Source organism: Indicator indicator, chromosome 12, assembly GCF_027791375.1.
Source record: "Indicator indicator isolate 239-I01 chromosome 12, UM_Iind_1.1, whole genome shotgun sequence".
NCBI classification, from domain to species: domain Eukaryota; kingdom Metazoa; phylum Chordata; class Aves; order Piciformes; family Indicatoridae; genus Indicator; species Indicator indicator.
Genome location: NC_072021.1, coordinates 5054135 through 5076420, shown reverse-complemented (window position 1 = coordinate 5076420; position 22286 = coordinate 5054135). Strand labels below are relative to the sequence as shown.

Below are 22286 nucleotides of genomic sequence, written 5' to 3'. Positions count from 1 at the left end.
AGAGACTGTGGTAATGACCAATTAAGCCTGGCTTTCTGTGGCTGAGCTATTTCCATGCTAAGCAGCCAGCGTAGCCTGTAGCTATATTAGTCTCTAGCACCACACTGATGTCCTGAACAAGCAATTTTAAGGCTAAACTCTTTGGGCAGGAGTCCTCTTGTGTGCTTGTGCTGAGTGTCACCCTGAGCAGATTTGGCCTTGGCTTGTGACTGGTTCTTATTGTCACAGCACAAGTAATAAGCAGGAATCTCAGCTTCATTGAACTGCTCTGCTTCAGTTTCCAGCTACTTGAGATTAGAACAGCAAAGGCTTAATTTTATACCAGCAACCCTCTTCAAATAATGGGGAAGCACAAAACATTGGTATGCCAGGAGCAGGGAGCCAATTGGAAACATGATCCAAGAGATTAGAGCTCAAGGAGCAAATGGGAGCTGGGAAAGGGGCATCTTGGCAGGACAGGAATTCCCTGAGGAGAGACATGTGCCAGTGGCTTTGGATGGTGGTGACACTTAGCCCTCACTGCCCTGGCAGTGCCATTCAACAGGCATAGAACAAGGACAGAAACCTGCCCCTGAAGTTCAGGTGACAAGTGAGGGAGGGTAGTGTGTGGTGGTTGCTAGAGGCAGATCTCTCTACAATGGAATAACAAACTGCAGCAGGACAGGTTGGGAGGGGATCTGCTGGAGAGCAGCCCCAAGGAGAAGGACCTGGGAGTGCTGGGGGACAAGTTCTGCATGGGACAGCAATGTGCCCTGGGGGACAAGAAGGCCAATGGGGTCCTGGGGTGCATTCAGAGGAGTGTGTCCAGCAGAGCCAGGGAGGTTCTCCTCCCCCTCTACTCTGCCCTGCTGAGACCTCACCTGGAATATTGCATCCAGTTCTGGGTTCCCTGGTTCAAGAGGGACAGGGATCTGCTGGAGAGAGTCCAAGGGAGGGCTACAAGGATGCTGAAGGGACTGGAGCACTGCCTGGTGAGGAGAGGCTGAGAGCCCTGGGGATTTTTAGTCAGGAGAAGACTGAGAGGGGATTTGGTAAATGTTTATAAATATCTAAGGGCTGGGGGTGAAGAGGGAGGGGACAGGCTCTGCTCAGTTGCACCCTGGGATAGGACAAGGAGCAAGGGATAGAAACTACAGCACAGGAGGTTCCACCTCATCATGAGGAGGAACTTCTTCAGTGTGAGGGTGACAGAGCACTGGAACAGGCTGCCCAGAGAGGTTGTGGAGTCTCCTTCTCTGAAGACTTTCAAGCTCCATCTGGATGTGTTCCTGTGTGACCTGTGCTGGATTCTCTGGTCCTGCTCTGGCAGGGGGGTTGGACTGGATGATTTTCAGAGGTGCCTTCCAAGCCCTAACACCCTGTGGTGCTGTGATTCTCCTCTCTCTCTCTGTGCCTGCAGCAGCAAGATGGAACTGGTGGATGACAATGCCGTTATCCGAGCACGGGGATTGCCGTGGCAGTCGTCTGACCAGGACATAGCAAGATTCTTCAAAGGCCTAAATATTGCCAAGTTGGTAGCTAAGAATTTACCTCTGCCCTTGCAGTGCTTCATCTGCACCAGTCATGGAGTTCTGTCTCTCTTGGTTTGAATCTTTGCAGGGGAGGTGCTGCGCTCTGTCTCAATGCCCAAGGTAGGAGGAATGGGGAGGCTCTGGTGAGATTTGTAAGTGAAGAGCACAGAGATCTAGCCCTGCAGAGGCACAAGCACCACATGGGGAATCGATACATCGAGGTGTGTGGCGCTGCTTTTGAAACCCTCTTCTCGACAGGAGTGCCTAGAGCATGCCAGTCACCTCTGCTCTCTTCTTTCCTTAGGTCTACAAGGCAACAGGTGAAGACTTCCTGAAAATTGCAGGAGGTAATTTTTAAGGGGTGAGGAGGGAGAGGTGGTTCCATCAGCCTCTGTAACTAACTTCTGGCTGTAAATTGCTCCTGCTGGATATGGCCTTTCTTTTATGTCTTTGAACAAGTAGTTGGCTGGTGTGCTGATTGCTGTGTACTCTGCTGGCAGCAGGCCATGATGTTCCATGATTTATCTTTTTTTCTACATTCTTGCCATTTTCAAGCAACCTATCAAATAAGGCCAAGGTGATCTTGCATATGAACTTCAGTTGTTAGGTCAGGTTCTTAACTGAAGTGACCTAAATATTATTAGTTGTTGAGAAACAAAGCCGGAGTCCTTTTGCAAAACAAAATGCCTGCTGTTGCTGTGGAGACCTGCACTTAAAAGCAAACAGATATCACAGAGTAGATAACAAGGGATTTATGGAATTGATTTTCTGCAAATCATCCTTCCCTCAAACTAAAGGAAGGACTTGGGGGGGGGGGGGGGTAGAGAAATGCTTGTTTTAGGGGAATACTGAAATATCTGCAGCCTTGAATTGAAAGGTTGAATTCACAGCTGCAAACTTGTCCTACAAACCCTCCCATGTTCTCTTCCCCTTGATGACTGCAGGCACACAGAACTTGAGTTAAGATCCAATGAGCTTTTATGTGTCTGATACAACCTTAAGGTTCTTGTTGGCTCTTGACAGATTTGTTCCGAGGACTGTCAATGACTAACTGGATGTCTGAGGTTGAGGTTTTGGAGTGGGAGAGGCTATTAAACTGTCAGGTATCTGATTGATAGGCTGCTAATAGACCATGCAAAGTAGTGACACTGCACACTGACACTGGGGGAAAATGCAGAATGATCTAGCTGTGAGTGAAAGGATCAGATGTGAGGGTGGTTAGCAGGTAGCTTTGGTTAGGGTAGTGTTGTAGGTATGAGCATCAGTTGTCTTCTAGATATCCTGGGCTGCATCCAGAGCAGTGTGGGCAGCAGGGCAAGAGAGGGAATTCTGCCCCTTGATTCTGATCTGCTGAGACCCCACCTCCAATCCTGACTCCAGTTCTGGTGTCCCCAGCAGAAGGACACAGAGCTCTTGGAGTGAGTCCAGAGGAGCACCTCTGTTATGAGGCTAGGCTGAGGGAGCTGGGCTTGTTCAGCCTGGAGAAAAGACTCCAGGGGGACCTTAGAGCTGCCTTCCAAAAGCTGAAGGGATCCTACAGGAAAGCTGAACAGGGACTTTTCCTAAGGGTGTCTAGAGACAGGCCAAGGGGGAATGGTTTGAAGCTGAGGCAGAGCAGGGTTAGGCTGGACCTGAGGAAGAAGTTCTTCAGTATGAGGGTGGTGAGACTCTGGAACAGGTTGCCCAGAGTGGTCATTGATGCCTCTTCCCTGGGGGTGTTCAAAGCCAGGTTGGATGAGGCCTTGAGCAGCCAAGTCTAGTTGAAAGGTGTCCCTGCCCATGGCATGGGGCTTGGAGTAGATGATCTCTGAGGTCCCTTCCAACCTAAACCATTCTATGAAAGCAGAGTTGGCAGACTTTGATAGTTTTAGCAGCACAGGATGAAATTTCTGAGCTGTTTTCAACATGCCCTTCTACCTTTCTTTCCCAGCCATAGTGGTCTGGGTGCTTGGTTGCTATGTTTTATGGCTGCAGAGCATGATTCTTAAGTTAGAAAGGTGAGGTGCATGACAGAGGTTCAAGCTAGAAGAGGGTAGTTTCAGTTTGGACATTAGGAAGAAATTCTTCAGCATGAGGGTGGTGAGACACTGGAACAGGTTGGCCACAGAGGTGGGTTAAGCCTCATCCCTGGAGATTTTTTCAGCCAGGCTGGATGTGGCTGTGAGCAACCTGATGTAGTGTGAGGTGTCCCTGCCCATGGCAGGGAGGTTGGAACTGGATGATCCTTGAGGTCCCTTCCAACCCTGACAATTTTGTGATAGCTCAGGTAAGAGATGGGCAGACTCCTTCCCTTGGGCTCTGAACAGGGCAAGTACTTCCTGGTTTCCCTGTAAGGGTGAGTCTCTTCCAAGTGATGCAGTGGTATTAGACTTCAAGGGGAAGTGCCCCAGACAACATTTATACTTAATAAAAAAGGGAGATTGCAGTAGATGATATCTGAGGTCCCTTTCAACCTAAGCCATTCTATGATCTTTCCTGACTTTGGAAGCAAACATTCTCCTACTTGTTCCAGCTCTGTGGAATTGCAGAATCCTAGAATCAGCCAGGTTGGAGGGGACTTCCAAGATCATCAAGTCCAACTGATCACCCAACCCTAACTAATCAACCAGACCATGGCACTAAGTGCCTCATCCAGGCTTTTCTTAAATATCTCCAGGGATGCTAACCCTACCACCTCCCTGGGCAGCCCATTCCAATGGGCAATCTCTCTGTCTGGGAAGAACTTTTTTCAAAGATCAAGCCTGGAGGGGGTGGTATCTATGCCAGACTTGTTCACAATTCAAGACCAGGTTGGATGATACCTTGAGCAACTTGATCTAAGTGAAGGTGCCCTTACCCATGACAGGGTGGGGTGGTTGAAACTAGACGGTCTTTAAGGTCCCTTCCAAGCCAAACTGTTCTATCAGTCTGTGAATTCTTTTATGTGGCTGCCTGGACTTAAGAGCTTCTGTACTTGTTTTGTTGAAGGCACTTCCAACGAGGTGGCACAGTTCTTGTCCAAAGAAAACCAAGTGATTGTCAGGATGCGAGGCCTCCCGTTCAACGTAACCACAGAAGAGGTGCTGACCTTCTTCGGCCAGCACTGCCCTGTCACAGGAGGAAAGGAAGGGATCCTCTTTGTCACCTACCCTGACAGCAGGCCAACAGGGGATGCCTTTGTGTTGTTTGCTTGTGAGGAATATGCACAAAATGCACTGAAAAAGCATAAAGAGTTGCTGGGGAAAAGGTACATCGAACTCTTCAGGAGCACTGCAGCAGAGGTTCAGCAGGTGGGTGTAAACATACAAACGCTGGCTCCTTGCAATTCCAATTCCTACACTGCCATACAGCTGTGGAAGCAAACACTGCTTGGCAGTGACTTAAAAGTCTCTTCTCTCTTGGCTCTTATTTGGAAGCACTGTCTGAATTTCCATGAGGCTTTGCTCCCCTGAAATGTAAGGCAAGGTGCATGATAGAGGTCCAAGTTAGAGGAGGGCAGATTTAGATTGGATGTTAGGAAGAAACTCTTCCCCATGAGGGTGGTGAGACACTGGCACAGGTTGCTCAGGGAGGTCGTGGAAACCTCATCCCTGGAAATTTTTGCAGCCAGGCTGGATGTGGCTCTGAACAACCTTATCTAGTATGAGGTATCCCTGCCCATAGTGGGTGGGTTAGAACTAGATGATCCTTGAGCTTCCAGCCAGCCCTGGCAGTTCTATGATTCTATATATACATGTAAAACTTCTGGGGTTTTGGCTTCCAATAACCTTGCAAACAACACTTAGAGCAGAAAACTTCTGGCTCCAGTGCTTTAGAGTGACTGAGTTTGTCCAAGTGCAATGGTGGCCTGTTCAGGAGGAGCAGTAGCAACAAATCTTGATCTGAAAGACTTCTCTCTAGTCACTGGCACAGAAAAGCAGTGTTTTGCTGTGGCTGTTGTTTTCAGAACAAACTGAAGAGTTAAGAGTGCCTCTAAGGGCAGGTCTTGGCCATCTTCTGCCAGCAGTGGCTAACTAGCAGGGGGAGGCAGGACTTTGAAACTGGGCCTGAAAAGTGCCCCTCTCCTGCATTAACAGGGGCCATTAATTGCAGATATCATGTCAGGGAAAGGAAGTAGGACTGAGAGGATTGTTTATATATTTCTCCAGAGATATACAGAGCTTAACTGAGGTCACTACCTTACAAAGATGATTCTAAAAGGCCTCATCTGTGATGCAAATTATGGCCAACCAATAGCCAAGTCATTGTAAGCAAGCAATGGCACAGCTCTCTTCCCCCAGATAGGTGGATTTTGGTGCCTGTCTGATGAATGACACTAGTGAGGAGAAAGCTTAGCAGCACCACTCATTGTCATTTCGTTTTTCTTAAGTGCTCTCATGTTTCTTTGTTTAGCAAAACCACCTCATAGCTGTAGAAATGTAAATTAATCTTAACAGTGCTCAGAAAGCTAAAGGGCAATTCCTGAATATTCAATGAACTCTTGACCAGGCAAGGTTTTACTGCTAAAGTTAGGAATTAGAAGTTAGAAGTTTCAAAGTGCATCTGTTGCAGATACCATGACTCAAGTAACACCACAGATGTTACCTGATGAACTGCTGCACCTCAGCTTGGGGCTGGTTAGCAATAAAACACCCTTCTAGTTCCCAGACTTCTAAATGCAAACTTACAGCCTAAAAGGCCAATGGCATCCTGGGCTGCATCAAAAGCAGCTTGGCCAGCAGGTCAAGAGAGGGGCTTCTGCTGCTCTGCTGAAACCTCACCTGCAGTGCTGTATCCAGCTCTGGGGCCCCCAACACGAGAGAGATGGACCTGCTGGAGTGGGTCTAGAGAAGGGCCACCAAGATGCTCAGAGGGCTGGAGCAACTCTGCTATGGAGACAGGCTGAGAGAATTGGTGCTGTTCAGCCTGGAGAGGAGAAGACTTTGGGGTGACCATAGAACTACCTTTCAGTATCTGAGGAGGACCTGCAGCAAGGCTGGGGAAGGACTGTTTAGAAGGGCCTGTGGTTTGGGGCGATGATTTGAAACTGGAGCAGGGGAGGTTTAGGGTGGACATGAGGAGGAAGTTCTGCACAGTGAGAGTGGTGAAATACTGAACAGGCTGCCCAGGGAGGTGGTTGAGGCTCCATCCCTGGAGACATTCAAGCTCAGACTGGATGTGGCCCTGGGCAGCCTGCTTTAGTTGGAGGTGTCCCTGCTGAGTGCAGGGGGGTTGGACAAGATGTCCTTTGAGGGTCCCTCCCAACCCAATGCAATCTCTGACTGCAAAGCAGGTTTTCTAGGGTTTACAAGTGTCACCATGATAGTGTAGGTGGTAGAATGCCTCAGGATATTTTCCCAATAAAAATATTGTAGAAATACAGCTTTCATATTCTAAGGTGTCTTCTGAGAGTTGCAGAGTAGTTCAAATAAGTTTTCCCAAACAAAATACTGATTTTCAGGGTGTGTGTGGGGGGAAGAGATATGTTTTAAAACATCTGAGCTCTATGGACCTGGACTCAAGCTCAGATTTTCTCTTCAAACACTGCCAGGGGAGAAAGCAGATGGCACTGATGTTGCATTCAGTTCCTTTGATTTGAAGAATGAGTTAGGAGGCTTTCTGTAACTTCTCTTTTTGTGTTGGACAGGTGCTGAACAGGTACTCATCCACACCTCTCATCCCTCTCCCAACACCACCTATTCTGCCAGTATTACCTCAACAATTTGTGCCCCCCACCAATGTCAGAGACTGCATACGCTTGCGTGGCCTCCCCTACGCTGCTACCATAGAGGACATCCTGGAGTTCCTGGGGGAGTTCTCTACAGACATTCGGACCCACGGCGTTCACATGGTACTAAATCACCAGGTGGGTAGGCACCAGGTTATAGCTGCATTGTGCCAACTGCCTGTACATCATAGAATCACAGAATGGCTTAGGTTAGATGATCTCTGAAGTCCCTTCCACTCCAACCTCCCTGCTGCAGGCAGGCATGCCTCTCAAATAGACTCAGCTGCTCAAGGCTTGAACAGCTCCAGGGAGGAGGCATCCACAACCATTCTGGGCAGCCTGTTCCAGAGTCTCACCACCTTTGTACTGAAGAACTTCTTCCTAAGCTCCAGTCTAACCCTGCTCTCCCTCAGCTTCAAACCATTCCCTTTTGTCCTGTCTCTAGACACCCTTATGACAAGTCTCTCTGCAGCTTTCCTGGACAATCCTTTCAGGTATTGGAAGGCAGCTCGAAGGTCCCCCTGAAGTTTTCTCTAGGCTGAACAACCCCAGCTCCCTCAGCCTACCATGTGTTTTGCATGCATGCAAACAGTCACAGCATCACAGCATGTGGACCTCAAAAGATTTGAGTCCCACCCCACAGCCAGAACAGGATCATCTTGGGCAGGTCACACAGGAACATGTCCAGGTGGGTTTTCAATGTCTCCAGAGAAGGAAACTCTACAACCTCTCTGAGCAGCCTGCCCCAGGGCTCTGCCACCCTCACAGTCCTTCTGAGGATATCAATAGGAAGCTCTTACCTCTGAAAGTGTGTTGGCTTATTTGAACCCTACTATGCTAGCTGCTGCATTTGCTGTAGAGTGGCTTCTGAAACCCATGTGCATGAAGCTAAACTGCAGTCTTGGAGGGTTTGGTGTTTCCAGAACAGCAGCTGTGATCCTGCACTGTAGGAGGCTTGAACTGAAGAGTCTTGCTGAGCAGCATGCTCAATTCCTCTTGCACCAGGCAAGGCGGATCTTCAAAGCAAAAGTTTTGCTCTTAAAGGAGCAGTTTGTCCCTGCCTTGCTGAACTACATGCTTCAGGTGTATCTGAGGAGACATGTGACTATGGCCTTCTACAGGCAGGGTTTCCTATGGCATAAGTCAGCAGCTGAAGCTTTGGGCTTCCTGAACCCTGTGGTTGCTTCCCTTAGTCACAGCTAAGCACCAAGATTAAGAGCTCACTGACATGTACAAACAGCCACATCTGTGCCATTGTCTCCTGGAAGCAGTTTCTAGCAGAACTTTAGACAAAGGAATTGTGCATTGTTTTCTCTTATCTGCATCCTTGAAGTCTTGTGACTTTAGGGAGGGAAGATGGCAGCTCCCCTAACCCTGTGGAGATGGTTGTAGTGATTACACAGATTTTAATCATTTTGGTGTTAACCAAAACGATTTTAGATCAACCAAGTTGAAGATGAAACTAGAAAATAATTCCTTGCCCTCAAATAGGGCTTCTGGCCTTCAGGAGCATGGGGAGGGAGAAAGGATTCCTGTGTCTGGGAAGATTTGACTTAGCCAAGACTGAAAAATTAAGGAATGTTCGGGGCTGGGGAGAGGCTTAAGGAAAGATACAGATGTTAAAGCAGAAGTCATGATTTGCAGTCATATCAGTTCTTGCCAGTAGCAAAAGAACCTGGAGGAAGAAACTGAAGCATGTCGAGTTCTGAGGGCTGTCTGCCACCCCTGCCCAAAGCTGTCAGATTCTCATTTTTTTCCCCCCTGATACTACTTCTGCCTGACTCAGATTTTTCTTTCTGCTTGTTACCACCATTCCTACTTTCAACCCTCTAATAATGGAAGAACTGCAAGGGATGGTGATGAAGTTCTTCCCTCAGACTAGAAAAACTGGCCTCGAACTTAAACTACATCTGGCTTCAGATCTCTAACTCTAGTTTTGGCTGCTTCAAGCTGTGTGGCTAAAATGACTCCTCCCAGTGTTCCATTCATTTACAGCTGTAGATAAGGATGTAATCCTTTTTTTGTTTTGCTCCAAGCTGATACCAAGCCTTAGGCTAATACCATTCTGAGACATCCCAGCCCATAGCAGCCTTAAAACATAAAAGGTAATCATCATTTATCACTTGGCACTTGACTATTTATTTTTGAATTCTAAAAATCCCAGATAATAAATGTTGGATTAAATGTAGCTCTCCCAAGTCTAAAAATGCTAAGAACACACCTGAATTGTAGCTTCTCCCAATGAGGTCTTTCTAAACCTAGACATGACTTGGCTCTAATTAAAATGTAGCCTAATTGAAGCAGGTAAATGAAGTTAGCACAAGTGGGAAGAGCTTTGGGAAGGGGAGCTTAAACATAGAATCATCGTGGAATGACCCAGGTTGGAAGGGACCTCAGATCTTCCACTCCAACTCCTGTGCCACAGGCAGGGATGCCTCTCAACCAAACTTTGTTGCCCAAGGCCTTATCCAACTTGGCCTTAAACACCCCCAGGAAGGAGGCATCCACAGCCTCTCTGAGAAACGTATTCCAGAGTCTCACCACCCTTGTGCTGGAGAACTTCTTCCTAAGCTCCAGTCTAACCCTGTTCTCCCTCAGCTTCAAACCATTGGCCCTAGTCCTGTTGCTAGACACTCTTATGACAAGTCCCTCTGCAGCCTTCCTGTAGGCTCCTTTCAACATGCTGATGGGTGCTTGGCTTGACTGACTGTACTTAATGTTGGAGCTGAATCTATTTATGGCTTTTAACAGCACAATTCATTGCTATGCTGCTGCTTCCTAGGAGCCCCAGAGCCATTTCAGGATAGTCTGAGAGTTGGGGTTGTTCAGTCTGGAGAAGAGAAGGCTCTGGGGACACCTTCTTGTGGCCTTCCAGTATCTGAAGGGGGCTACAGGAAAGCTGGGGAGGGACTTTTGAGGGTGTCAGGGAGTGATAGGACTGGGGGGAATGGAGCAAAACTAGAAATGGGGAGCTTCAGATTGGATTTTAGGAAGAAATTCTTCCCCATGAAGGTGGTGAGAGACTGGCACAGGTTGCCCAGGGAGGTGGTGGAAACCTCATCCCTGGAGTTTTTTGCAGCCAGGCTGGATGTGGCTGTGAGCAACCTGCTGTAGTGTGAGGTGTCCCTGCCCATGGCAGCGGGGTTGGAACTGGATGATCCTTGAGGTACCTTCCAACCCTGACATTTCTATGATTGTATGATTTCTTGTGGTCTGCCTTCTTTGTAGGGACGTCCATCGGGAGATGCTTTTATTCAGATGAAATCTGCAGATCGAGCTTTCCTGGCTGCACAGAAGTGTCATAAGAAGACTATGAAGGACAGATATGTTGAAGTCTTTCAGTGTTCTACTGAGGAGATGAACTTTGTGTTAATGGGGGGCACTTTAAATCGCAATGGCTTGTCCCCACCACCATGTAAGTTACCATGTAAGTTTTGCATGGCTCTTGCCAAGCCTCTGCGCTGCCTGTGGGTAGGTGTTGGAGCTGCTTTGTTGTCTCTGCTGCTTGGAAAGGAGTGGCAGATGGGTGTGTTAAAAGGAGGTCTTCTCATCTGAAGTCATCAGTGGCTTGCAGCCATCATTATTTTTCCCTTTGGTTGTCAATTACCATGACTGAAGAACTGCTTGTAAATTGCTCTTGCTTTTCCAGTGGCAAAATTTCCCTTCTCCCGGAAGCTTAGGTTGGCCAGGGTGAGCCATGACTCTGAAAAGTAATTTGTAAGCCCTGCCTAGACCTTAAAGAGCTGTTTCCCATTTCAACTGGTTTGTATTTACATTTTTCTTTGTGGTGAACATGTCAAGTAAAAGCCCTTCTCCTTTCAATTCCCAAACTTTAATCTATGGTCCCACTGGCAACGGGGCTTAACCACAAATGTTCTGCCTGTTGAGCCACTACTGGCTGAACTCTTCCTCTGCTTTTTGTTGTCCCTACAGAATTGAGGTTGCTTGTGTGGGAGTAAAACACACATAACTTTGGCCTCAATTGCAGAAACTTTCATGTAATATGCTCCTCAGAGCTTCTAGGATGAACAGGGACCTGGGAAATGCTTTGGGAGCAGAAGGGCTAACTCCCTAAGCAGATGTGCAATATAAATCTGAGCCTATGGGAAAAATAATGCTTTGCTTCCAGGATAATAAATGCCAAAGTAGTCAAGTGGGAGCTTTCTCTGTCTATGCAAGTGTATGCTTGTTGGTGGCTTTAAGTATCCTCTAAATTCTAGTTAGAGCTACCAGTAGAGCAGCAAATTTCCTGGGAGTGGTTCCTTATGAGTGTTTATCTCCTTAGGAGAGAAGTTTTCCAGGTAACCAGGTTTTTGTTTCAATGCAAGTATCCTGAGTAGGGATCTGCAATACCTAGTCCTGTGTGACACCTGTTCCAGATGGGTTTGAAGCTTCTCCTGAGAGCTCTTCAAACACACTCATGGGCAGAGCCTCAGACTTTAAGAGCTCAGATGTCAGTTTTTCCCATTTCCAACTACAAATGCTAGTGATGTGTTCCTTAGATGAGCCCCTTCAGCTCTGTCCCTGCCCCATTCCACAATGCAGTGAGATGCTGTCACTTTAAGCCTCTTTTTGCTGCTCAGTTACTTAAAGCTTGTAAATGTTCACTTTCTGTGGCTCTGGAGAGGGGAAGAAGGAAGCAAAGCAGAAGTGGCAAGGGAGGAGTGAGACTTGTTATCAGTGAGCATTCATTTAGGGCCTCACATCTCCTTGAAACACCACAAAGTACACTTCTGGTGTTTTTAAAACTTGTTATAAACACTTGGAGCTGCAAGGCTCTGACATCTCTCACTCTGCTGTTGGCTAACTGAAGGTAGTATCAGGATGGAAAGGTGTCTTGTGCTCTGGGGAACATTAGGCAGGTCTTAGCATAGAATTTTCCTCTTACAGTGAACTCTCCTGCTTCTTGATTGGAGACTTCATTAAAATCTGAGCCTATACAAAAAAAAAAAACACCAACCTAAACCTGGCCACTACTTCAGAGACCCTTTTCCCAGAGCAAGAGGTAGCTTTTTGTATGTGATTGAGCTCACTTTGGGCTGGGGGCTAGGCACAAAACTTGGAGTCAAGCTCATGTTGGTGACTCAAATCTCTTTTCTAAGAAAACAAGAATCTTGTGAAGGTTTTTTTACTTACTGTAGAGCTGATCAGCTAATGATGATATGCTGGAATTCCGAAGCTCCTAATCAGTTTTCCCTTTGTTTCCTTTAGGCCTTTCACCCCCTTCCTACTCCTTTCCAGCTCCTGCTGCAGTTGTGCCAACAGAAGCTGCTCTGTACCAGCCATCCATGCTACTGAACCCACGAGCACTCCAGCCTTCCACACCCTACTACCCTGCTGGGGCTCAGCTCTTCATGAACTACACAGCTTACTACCCCAGGTAAAGCAGAAGAGAAGCAAGCAGGAACAAAGAAGTCCCTTTTTTTTTTTTTTTTTACAGCAAATGCATAAAGCTCCCAAAAGAACATTGTCTGCCATGCTCAAGGCTTGTGCTAGCAAGAACAGCTCGTTTCACTATCTTGTTCAGGGAAACAATTTCAGGTTATTTAGGGATTGCCCCAAGTTTTAGACTAATTCAGGTAGTGATGATTTATTTTTTCCTGTTTTTTTAACCAAGTCACACAGTTGCAGTGGGGTGGTTTTGTTTGTTTGGGGGTTTGGGACTTTTTTCACCCAACATGCCTCTTAAACTTGTCAGCTTGCACTGTTTGCCCTCAGTTGGCAATTGGTGTGTGCAGTGCTCCTTCCCAGGTCCATAGAGAAGTCCACTTTAAAATGGGCGGCTTAGAGTCTGCCCTAAGAAGTTCTGAAGTTCTGCCTCTTTGCTTGTGTTGTATTAAAGTAACTTTTTTACCTTTATGATGAAAAGTGTTTACCTCTTCATAAAAGTACTGCCTTGAAGTGTATGTATTGAATCCTTATATAAAGCACAGAGGTATATAATTCCTTCTGACCTCAAACACCTCTTGTGACAGGCTTTTGGCTCTCTGGATAGATTAGATATCTTCTCCAGAACAAAATCTCTTAATGCTACTTGTGTTCTGCTGTCATGAGGCCTTGATTCCCATGTAAGCCATAAAACATTCCTCCTCTGTCAGGAAACCTGCTAAATAATTGAAGTCTTCTATTGGATCCTGCCCAGTGCTTTTTATCTCTGGAGAAGGGTCCAAGTAGCTGCTTATGAAGCTGTTGAGCAATATGGACTCTTTAACACCTGTAAGATGACAAAGGGTTTTCTTATTGCTTTATACTTTTGTGTACATTGTTTGTCTGCAAGCTGCCTGGTTTGGGTTTGTTTTTTTTATGGCTGGTTGGTTTGGTTTTGGGGGTTGTTTCTTTTTTTTTAATTAAAATGTTTTCTGCACTCATGAGTTAATTTCTATAATGCTTCAATGTCTGTCTCATGGTTATAATAATGTTACTAACCTCAGCTACTTTAATGTATGGTCAAGACAAATAAAATGATCAACTTGTATTGGCAATATGAAGCAAGTTTCTCAATAATAGTTCTGTATGTCATGAGAACACAGTGCCAGGATAGTTTGAAGTGACTTTGACGTGGTTTGGGTCTTTGAGTATTAATAGATTGACCACTGCAGACATCTCACTGAACAGGATTCCCTGTGATTCCTAATAGTGGCTGCTTGGACTGTGGGCATATATACTGGTTACAGACTGCTCCAGATCCCCAAATACCCTTTTTGTTCTTGTCTAGCTAATAGATTTATACTACTCTTAGGAAACCATTCCCGTATAGCTTCTGTGCCAGTGACAACAGGGGCTCCAGAACTAGAGCCCACCTGGAGTACTGCATCCAGTCCTGGAGCCCCTGTTCTTACAGGTAAGATCTGGAGGTGCTGGAAGGTGTCCAGAGAGGGGCCATGAGGATGAGCAGAGGGCTGAAACTGTTCTGCTATGGAGACAGACTGAGAGAGTTGGGGTTGTTCAGTCTGGAGAGAAGGTTCCCAGGAGACCTTCTTGTAGCCCCTTCAGATACTGGAAGGCCACAAGAAAGCTGGGGAGGGACTTTGGAGGGTGTCAGGGAGTGATAGGACTGGGGGGAATGGAGCAAAACTAGAAATGGGGAGATTCAGATTGGATGTTAGGAAGAAATTCTTCCCCATGAGGGTGGTGAGACACTGGCACAGGTTGCCCAGGGAGGTGGTGGAAGCCTCATGCCTGGAGGTTTTTGCAGCCAGGCTGGATGTGGCTGTGAGCAACCTGCTGTAGTGTGAGGTGTCCCTGGCCATGGCAGAGGGGTTGGAACTTGGATGATCCTTGAGGTCCCTTCCAACCTTGACAATTCTGTGATTCTGTATGTGCCTCTCTTTTAGAAAAAGCAGATAAAATTCCTAGAGTCAGCTTAGCTTTTCTGTATGTTGTGAGATTCTGCTTTTCTACCCAGAGTAGATGCTTGATCTCCAGGCAAATTGTGTATACTCAGGGGAGCAGTGATTCTTGGTTCCTGATATGCTGGGTTTGTTTGGGGGGGGGGTGGGTTGTGTGTGTGTGGGGGGGGTTGTTGGTTGTAGTTTTTGTGTTTTTTTTTTTTTTGTATGCTTGTTTAAGCTTTGTTGCTTTTCAGGCAAGTTCCTGTGCCTTGTAAAGGATGCAATAAGTAATTGGGTTCTTGTAAAGGAACTAATTGGGTCCCTTTTAGGTATTAATCAGAACTCTCTTAAGTGGAGTTTTTTCTAATTCTGACATTTCATTCCAAAAAATGCCAAGCCTGTGGAGCAGGAAAGAGTGGAATATTCTCTGTACTAAATGGTGCATTTAAATGCATGGAAAAGCAATACAGAGCTGGTGGCTATGGTCAGACAAAGCTTCATAAATGTAACTAGTGAATGCTTAGGGAAACAAGAAAAGGTTCTTTGACCTGCTGCTAAAGTTCTACCACTTGACCACACCAGGTCAAGTTGCTTTATAATAGCCAATTCCATTTTCCCTGCCCACCACCATGGGGAAAATTACTTTGATCTTCAGTATCTATCAGAAAGAAGTGTCCAAGCAGGTTGAAGAAGGTTCTCTTTCCCCTCTACTCAGCCCTAGTTAGACAACATCTGGAGTATTCTGTCCAGCTCTGGGGTCACCAGTTCAAGAAGGCCAGGGAACTGCTGGAGAGAGCTCAACAGAGAGCTATGAGGATGGTTAATGGACTGGAGCATCTGTCTTAGAAGGAGATGCTGAGAGCCCTGGGGCTGTTCAGTCTGGAGAAGAGAAGGCTGAGAGGGGACCTGATCAATGTCTACAGGTATCTGAAGGGTGGCTGTCAGGAAGATATAGCCAGGCTCTTTTCAGTGATACCCAGTGACAGGATGAGGGGTATAAACTCAACCACAGGAAATTCTACCTCAGCATGAGGAGAAACTTCTTTACTGTGAGGGTTCTGGAGCCCTGGAGCAGGCTGCTCAGAGAGGTTGTGGAGTCTCCTCTAGATATCTTCAAAACCTGTCTGGACTTGTTGCTGTGTGACCTGCCCTAAGTAGTTCTGCTTTGCAGGGGGTGTTGGCCTGATGGTCTCTGGAAGTGCCTTCCATCCCTTAACATTCTGTGATTTTGTGAAATTTCTGAAACTTAAACTCTTCTTAATGCTCTTAAAGCTTTGGTGATGAACTTCGATGATGTAAAGAAGTGGATGCCTTCTATGCTATTAGAATAGCTTCAGTGAACTAACAAAAAGGGGGAGAACAAGTTATTCAGGATCTGTCAGTCTTTGATATCTTTGTTCAGCTTGTAATTATCTGGCAACATGTTCTGACAGCAAATCAGTGGTCTCAGGCTCTGCCTAGTCCCGGGCTTTTGAGAAAAGGACAATAGGATTCATGGGAGGGAGGAGTTTCTTTCCTTATCTAATCCTGGGTAGATAGCTGTGCTAGCTGCACCGGGTGGGTACATTGAAAGGAACAAATAGCTCTTGCTAATGTCTTCTATAGAAGCTTTTACCATACCCAAACTGCTGCAGGATATGTAGGTTTAGAACAAAGTTAGATCTTACTGTGTTAATTCCTTTCCATTGCCATTCTGATCACTTTTAAGCAGTGCCTTTTCAAACTTCAAAACTCGGTCCATAATTGTAGGAACACACCTAAACTTTGGTTTTCAACAGATGGCATCCTGGGCTGCATCAGAAGCAGCCTGGCCAGGGGGTTAAGAAGTGATTCTGCCACTCTGCTCTGCTGAGACCTCACCTACAGTGCTGGTTGCAGCTCTGGGGACCCTAACACAGGAGAGACATGGAGCTGCTGAAGCATGTCCAGAGGAGGGCCACCAACAGGAACAGAGGGCTGGAGCACCTCTCCTGTGAAGACAGGCTTGAAAGAATTGAGGCTGTTCAGCCTGGAGAAGAGAAGACCCTGGGGAGACCTTAGAGCTATATTTCAATATCTGAAGGGGACCTACAGGAAGGCTGGGGAGGGACTTGGAAGGGCTTGGAGTGATAGGACAAGGGACAATGGTTTGAAACTGGAGCAGGGCAGATTTAGGTTGGACATCAGGAGGAAGTTCTGCACAGTGAGAGTGGTGAAATACTGAACAGGCTGCCCAGGGAGGTGGTTGAGGTCCCATCCCTGGAGACATTCAGGATCAGACTGGATGTGGCCCTGTGAAGCCTGCTGTAGTTGGAGGTGTCCCTGCTGACTGAAATGGAGTTGGACAAGATGCCCTTTGAGGCTCCCTTCCAACCCAATGCAATCTGTGAATCTGAATATTTTGAATATTCTAGTAGAAAGCTTTTTATTCAGTGGGTGACACACTGGTGTGACTTGTAGCCAAAAAGTGATTGTGAAAGCTGAAAGTGATGTGGGTTCAGTCAAACTGGATAAATTAAAGTCAGGAAATTCATTGTAAGTTAGTGAATACACAGAAACCACATCTGGCTCAGGAAGTCCTTGAACTCAGAATAGCTGGAGGAGTGGTGTTCTGCTGTGTCCTGTGGTGAATTCCTGTGCTATTGAACCAGAGTAGGTGAGCCCTGTTAAGTCTTTGGAGCAGTACTTGAGAGGTACAGGTCCCACTTGTGAGCACAGGTCTCTTACAGTGTCTGTAGTTGTACTCAGCAGTGCTGACCTGATAGAGACACCCCAGACTTAGGCACTGGGTTGTGTCAGTATGTTCCAGTGTGTGGAGATATCTGAATTCCAAGGTCTCTTTGTGTTAAAGGCAGGATTCTGATGTGTGCTGCACAAGGACATACAGGGGGGCTTGATAGTGTCCTTACTTAGAGTCACAGCTTGCATGGGGGTGGAAGGGACCCTCACTGAGGAAAGGCTGAGAGTGCTGGGGCTTTTTAGTCTGGAGAGAAGACTGAGAGGGGATCTGATCAATGTCTATAAGTATCTCAGGGCTGGGGGTCAGGAAGGAAGGGACAGGGACAGCCTCTGCTCACTTGTGCCCTGGGATAGGACAGGAGCAATGGATAGAAACTCCAGCACAGGAGGTTCCACCTCAACATGAGGAAGAACTTCTTTACTGTAAGGGTCATGGAGCACTGGAGCAGCCTGCCCAGAGAGGTTGTGGAGTCTCCTTCTCTGAAGGCTTTCCAGCCCCATCTGGATGTGTTCCTGTGTGACCTGTGCTGGATTCTCTGGTCCTGCTCTGGCAGGGGGGTTGGACTGGAAGATGTCCAGAAGTCCTTTCCAACCCTTAACATCCTGTGATCTTGTCCAACCCCCTGCGCTCAGCAGGGACACCTCCAACTAGAGCAGGCTACCCAGGGCCACATCCAGTCTGATCTTGAATGTCTCCAGGGGCCTCAACCACATCCCTGGGCAGCCTGTTCAGTATTTCACCACTCTCACTGTGCAGAACTTCCTCCTGATGTCCAACCTAAATCTGCCCTTATTTGTCTGCTGCTGCCTCTTCCTGTCATATAATTAGGTATTTTTCTTTCTCATTACACAATCAACTTGTAAAAGCATTTATATTATGTACATGTGCAACATACAGCTTTGATACCATGTATGTGTGCTGACCAAGTGTGTGTCTGTAAAAACTACCAGGGTTAGGAAAAAAAAGCCTCACTTGCTTTGTGATGCCTTGAATCCTTCACAATGACCACTGTGGAGAACAAGTAAAGCTTTTTTTTGGCTAATTTTTTCATTGCTCAGATCCATGTTGTGACACAGTTAAGTTACAAGGGGTTTAAACTGACCAAACTAGAAACAAGTGGGCTGAATTAGGAATGATACCATTCAGAGCTGCTGCTAGCAGCTTTGTGTGTCTGGCTCTGGCTCTAGCCAGCATCACTTGACAGAACTGGGTTAGGGAACAACCATGTGTGTATTTAGCCAGGGAGATGTCACAGATGGGGAACAGCAGCAGCCAGAGACAAAACCTCTTCATCAGCTTAGTTGTGCTCATAGCATCATAGCACCACTCTGGACCACAAATGAGACTGCAGCACTTTCATTTTTTTTAAGTGTCAGCTTGGATTGTATGAGATCACATCTGCCGTGGATGTGCTCACTGAGCATAAAAGCCTACTGGTGGCCTTCAGTTTGGCCAGCAAATGGAGGCCACATTGTTTCTATCAAGTGGCAGAATCTGGGCCTCTTCATTACCTATCCAGTCTGCTGGGCTTCCTTGAAACTAGCAAAAGGGAGGGCTACTTGAATCTTGAAACACTAGTGGATGAGGCTGACAAGTTGTTCTTCCCTGCCCCCTCCTGTCTCCTTCCTCTCCCAGGACTTTTGGTGAGTAGGAAGGCTGTGGAGGGACTGTTCAGAAGGGCTTGGAGTGATGGGACAAGGGGCAAGGGTTTGAAACTGGAGCAGGGCAGATTTAGGTTGGACATCAGGAGGAAGTTCTGCACAGTGAGAGTGGTGAAATACTGAACAGGCTGCCCAGGGAGGTGGTTGAGGCTCCATCCCTGGAGACATTCAAGGTCGTGGATATGGCCCTGTGCAGCCTGCTGTAGTTGGGGGTTTCCCTGCTGAGTGCAGGGGGTTGGCCAAGATGCTCTTTGAGGGTCCCTCCCAACCCGGTGCAATCTGTGAGGAATATGTAGCAAGACAAACCTGCAATGCAGGGCCTGGCTCACAGCCCTGTCATTAATAGAAGCTGTCAATGAGTAGTCTGCTGAAAGGATATCTTCAATCTCTCTTGTTCAGGGTGTAAAACAGTTAACACTTAAACAGCTTTTTCAGGAGGAGATGATCTTTAAGCTCCCTTTCAACCTAAGCCATTCTATGACTCCGGAGGACAAAGTCATAGGATAAGCAGGGACAGAAAAATCTGCAGAGGGGGAGCTGAACCCTGTAGGTGGTGTCTCTGCACCTAGCTGCTCCACTGTGCAAACTGTGCTGGCTGTGTTTGTCACTCTCCTGGCTGACTTGCAGGATGCTTGGCAGAGATCTGAAAACCTGCTTGGTTGTGTGTGCTGGCTGCTCCCAGCTCACAGGCACTTCTTATTAAACCACAGCTTCCTTCTGGATATTGATGTCTGGTAAGCAAAGTCTTAGGCAATCAGTCAGGAGAGAGAGGGATGCTGAAGATTTCTGCCTAATACTTTAGGGGCATGTCTTGTGAGGAGCAGTGAGGGAACTGGGGTTGTTCAGCCTGGAGAAAAGGAGGCTGAGGGGAGACCACATTGAGCTCTGCAGCTTGTCTGAAAGGAGCCTGATAGGGGTTGGTCTCTTCACCCAAGGAACAAGTGGAAATGGCCTCAAACTGCCCCAGGGAATGGTGTAGGTTGGACATGAGGAACAATTTCTCCCACAGAAAGGTTGTCATGGCCTGGAACAGGCTGCCCAGGGCAGGAGTGGACTCCTCAACCCCATCCCTGGTGGGGTTCAAAGACTGAGTGTAGGCCAGCACTGTAGGATTTGTAGAGAGGCAGGACTCTTCCACAAGGCATCTTGGGACAGTGGCCTTTGGGCTAGGCTTAGTCTAAATGAATATTGGTTTAGCTTAGGATTTAAACAGATGTAAGGAAGCAAAGGAAAGATTGATGGTCCCCAGCAGAAGCTTTCCCAGGGTATTTTTACAGCCATGAGTTTGGAGAAGTGGAGGCTGTCTGGGAACTACATTTCAGGTGTGGATTGAGGAGGCTTTCCTAGGTCTATGGAATAGCTTGGAAGTAGTGATGAGTGCTTGGAGCCATGCTGAGGAGGTAAAGTGAAAAGATGAAAGTGGCTTTGAGCCAGGGCTGTGGGTTTGGCAGGGGTTTGTTTGGGGCTTGGTTTTTTACTTTCATCTTAAAATTGTATAATCTGTAGGAGAAGCCAGAGGCAACTCTGTGTTACAACTTTGGGGTAAGTGGCCTACAGGGATATACCTCATAGGGAATTTAATTTTTCCTTTAGAGGCTGAGAGCATGTGTGGCTCTGGCTGCACAGCAGGGTGTTTGATCTCTAGAGACCTCCTCTGGAGACCAGTCAGGGGTGAGTGCCAGAGTCTAGAGGCAGCCTTCTCAGCACAAGTGTAGTCCTGCACCTGGGGAGGATTAACCCCTGGCACCAGCACAGACTGGGGACATCCTGTTGGGAAGCAGCCCCATGGAGAAAGACCTTGGAGTCAGAACTTGGACAGCAAGTTCTCCAGGGGACAGCAAAGTGCCCTTGTGGCCAAGAGGGCCAAGGGCATCCTGGGATGCATCAAGAAAAGTGTGGCCAGCAGGTCTAGGGAAGTTCTCCTGCCCCTCTAACCTGCCCTGGTGAGGCCATACCTGGAATACTGTTTTGGGCTCCCCAGTTTGAGAGACAGGGATCTACTGAAAAGAGTCCAATGGAGAGCTACAAGGATGATTGGAGGATTATTCCTCTTCTATGACAAAAGACTGAGAGCCTTGAGGCTGTGTGGTCTGGAGAAGAGAAGGCTGAGAGGGGATCTGATCAATGTCTATCAATATCTGAGGGGTGGGGGTCAGGATGAAGGTGATGGTCTCTTTTCTGTGGTGCCCAGTGATAAGACAAGGAACAATGGGCACAAGCTGGAGCACAGGAGGTTCCACCTCAACATGAGGAGACACTTCTTTACGGTGAGGGTAATGGAGCCCTGGAGCAGGCTGCCCAGAGAGGTTGTGGAGTCTCCTTCTCTGGAGACATTCAAGACCCACCTGCATGTGTTCCTGTGTGGTCTCCTCTAGGTGATCCTGCTCTGGCAGAGGGGTTGGACTCAATCTCTAAAGGTCCCTTCCAACCCTGTGGTTCTTCAACAAGATGCTGTGAGTGTCCATCAGTTGCACTGCTCAGGGCAGCTGATTACCCCAGCATAGCTTCTGTTGTTGACTTACTCCTGATGGTATGGTGATGGGAGCATTACAAATGTCTAATTATGTGGCCTAAACTTTGATATCTGTCCAGGGCTTCACAAAAGGTTGAGGCTGTACAGTCAGCTGCTTGCTGTCTTCTGTACTGGTTTGGCTTCTGATTGCTTCTATCTTAACTTGTGTTTGTAGTATGCAGCAGAGGATGGAATTATACACACAAGTCATCCGGCCAGGACAGTGTCCAAAGAATGGATTTGCATTTAAAGGCCCCAGCAGTTAGACTTCCTTAGAGAAGGTAAGGACAATGAGCCCCAGGAGATGGGTTTGGGGGTGCTTCAGATGACCACACTCCACACAACTTTTTGTTTGTTGCCCCGGGAACATGGCTACTCTTTGCCATGGACAGAATGTCACACTGCAACATAAAAGACCTTGGTTACTAAAGCCATCACTTGAAGGGTTTGGACTATTCCAGTCTTGTTCTAGGCTGCTACTTTGTGTATTTTCTAGGGCTCCAAATGCATGTTACTTCAAGCTTTAGTATCAGTATTGAGAGCCTCCAGAAAGTTCCTCAGGGTCAGCTTTCTCTGAGGGGCACAGTGAAGAGGTACTGCTACTCTCCTAGCAATTCACTAAGCCAGTGTTGGCTAGTCAGAACAAATTACTTTCTCAGGAAACTATAGAATCTGATTTCTAAACCTCCTGCTGGTGTAAAATTGCAGCAGTGAAGCAGGCTGTGTTTGTATAACAGAATCACAGAATGGTAGGGGTTGGAGGGGATTTCTAGAGATATTCTAATCCAACCCCCCTGCCAGAGCAGGATCATATAGGACAGGTGACACAGGAATGCATCCAGGTGGGTTTTGAATGTCTCCAGAGA

At 47.2% G+C, this 22286-nt stretch overlaps 1 protein-coding gene across 1 annotated transcript in view; it reads left to right on the top strand.

Annotated features, from left to right (window-relative positions):
- Positions 1–21686, top strand: part of ESRP1 (epithelial splicing regulatory protein 1) — a 36793-nt gene extending 15107 nt beyond the window's left edge. The window contains exons 7-14 of the mRNA XM_054385330.1: positions 1400–1510; positions 1600–1732; positions 1816–1858; positions 4479–4780; positions 7117–7335; positions 10426–10624; positions 12409–12577; positions 21596–21686. Of these exons, the coding sequence (XP_054241305.1) occupies positions 1400–1510; positions 1600–1732; positions 1816–1858; positions 4479–4780; positions 7117–7335; positions 10426–10624; positions 12409–12577; positions 21596–21686 (1267 nt within the window). The remainder of the gene's footprint in view (positions 1–1399; positions 1511–1599; positions 1733–1815; positions 1859–4478; positions 4781–7116; positions 7336–10425; positions 10625–12408; positions 12578–21595) is intronic.
- The last annotated feature ends 600 nt before the right edge of the window (positions 21687–22286 follow it).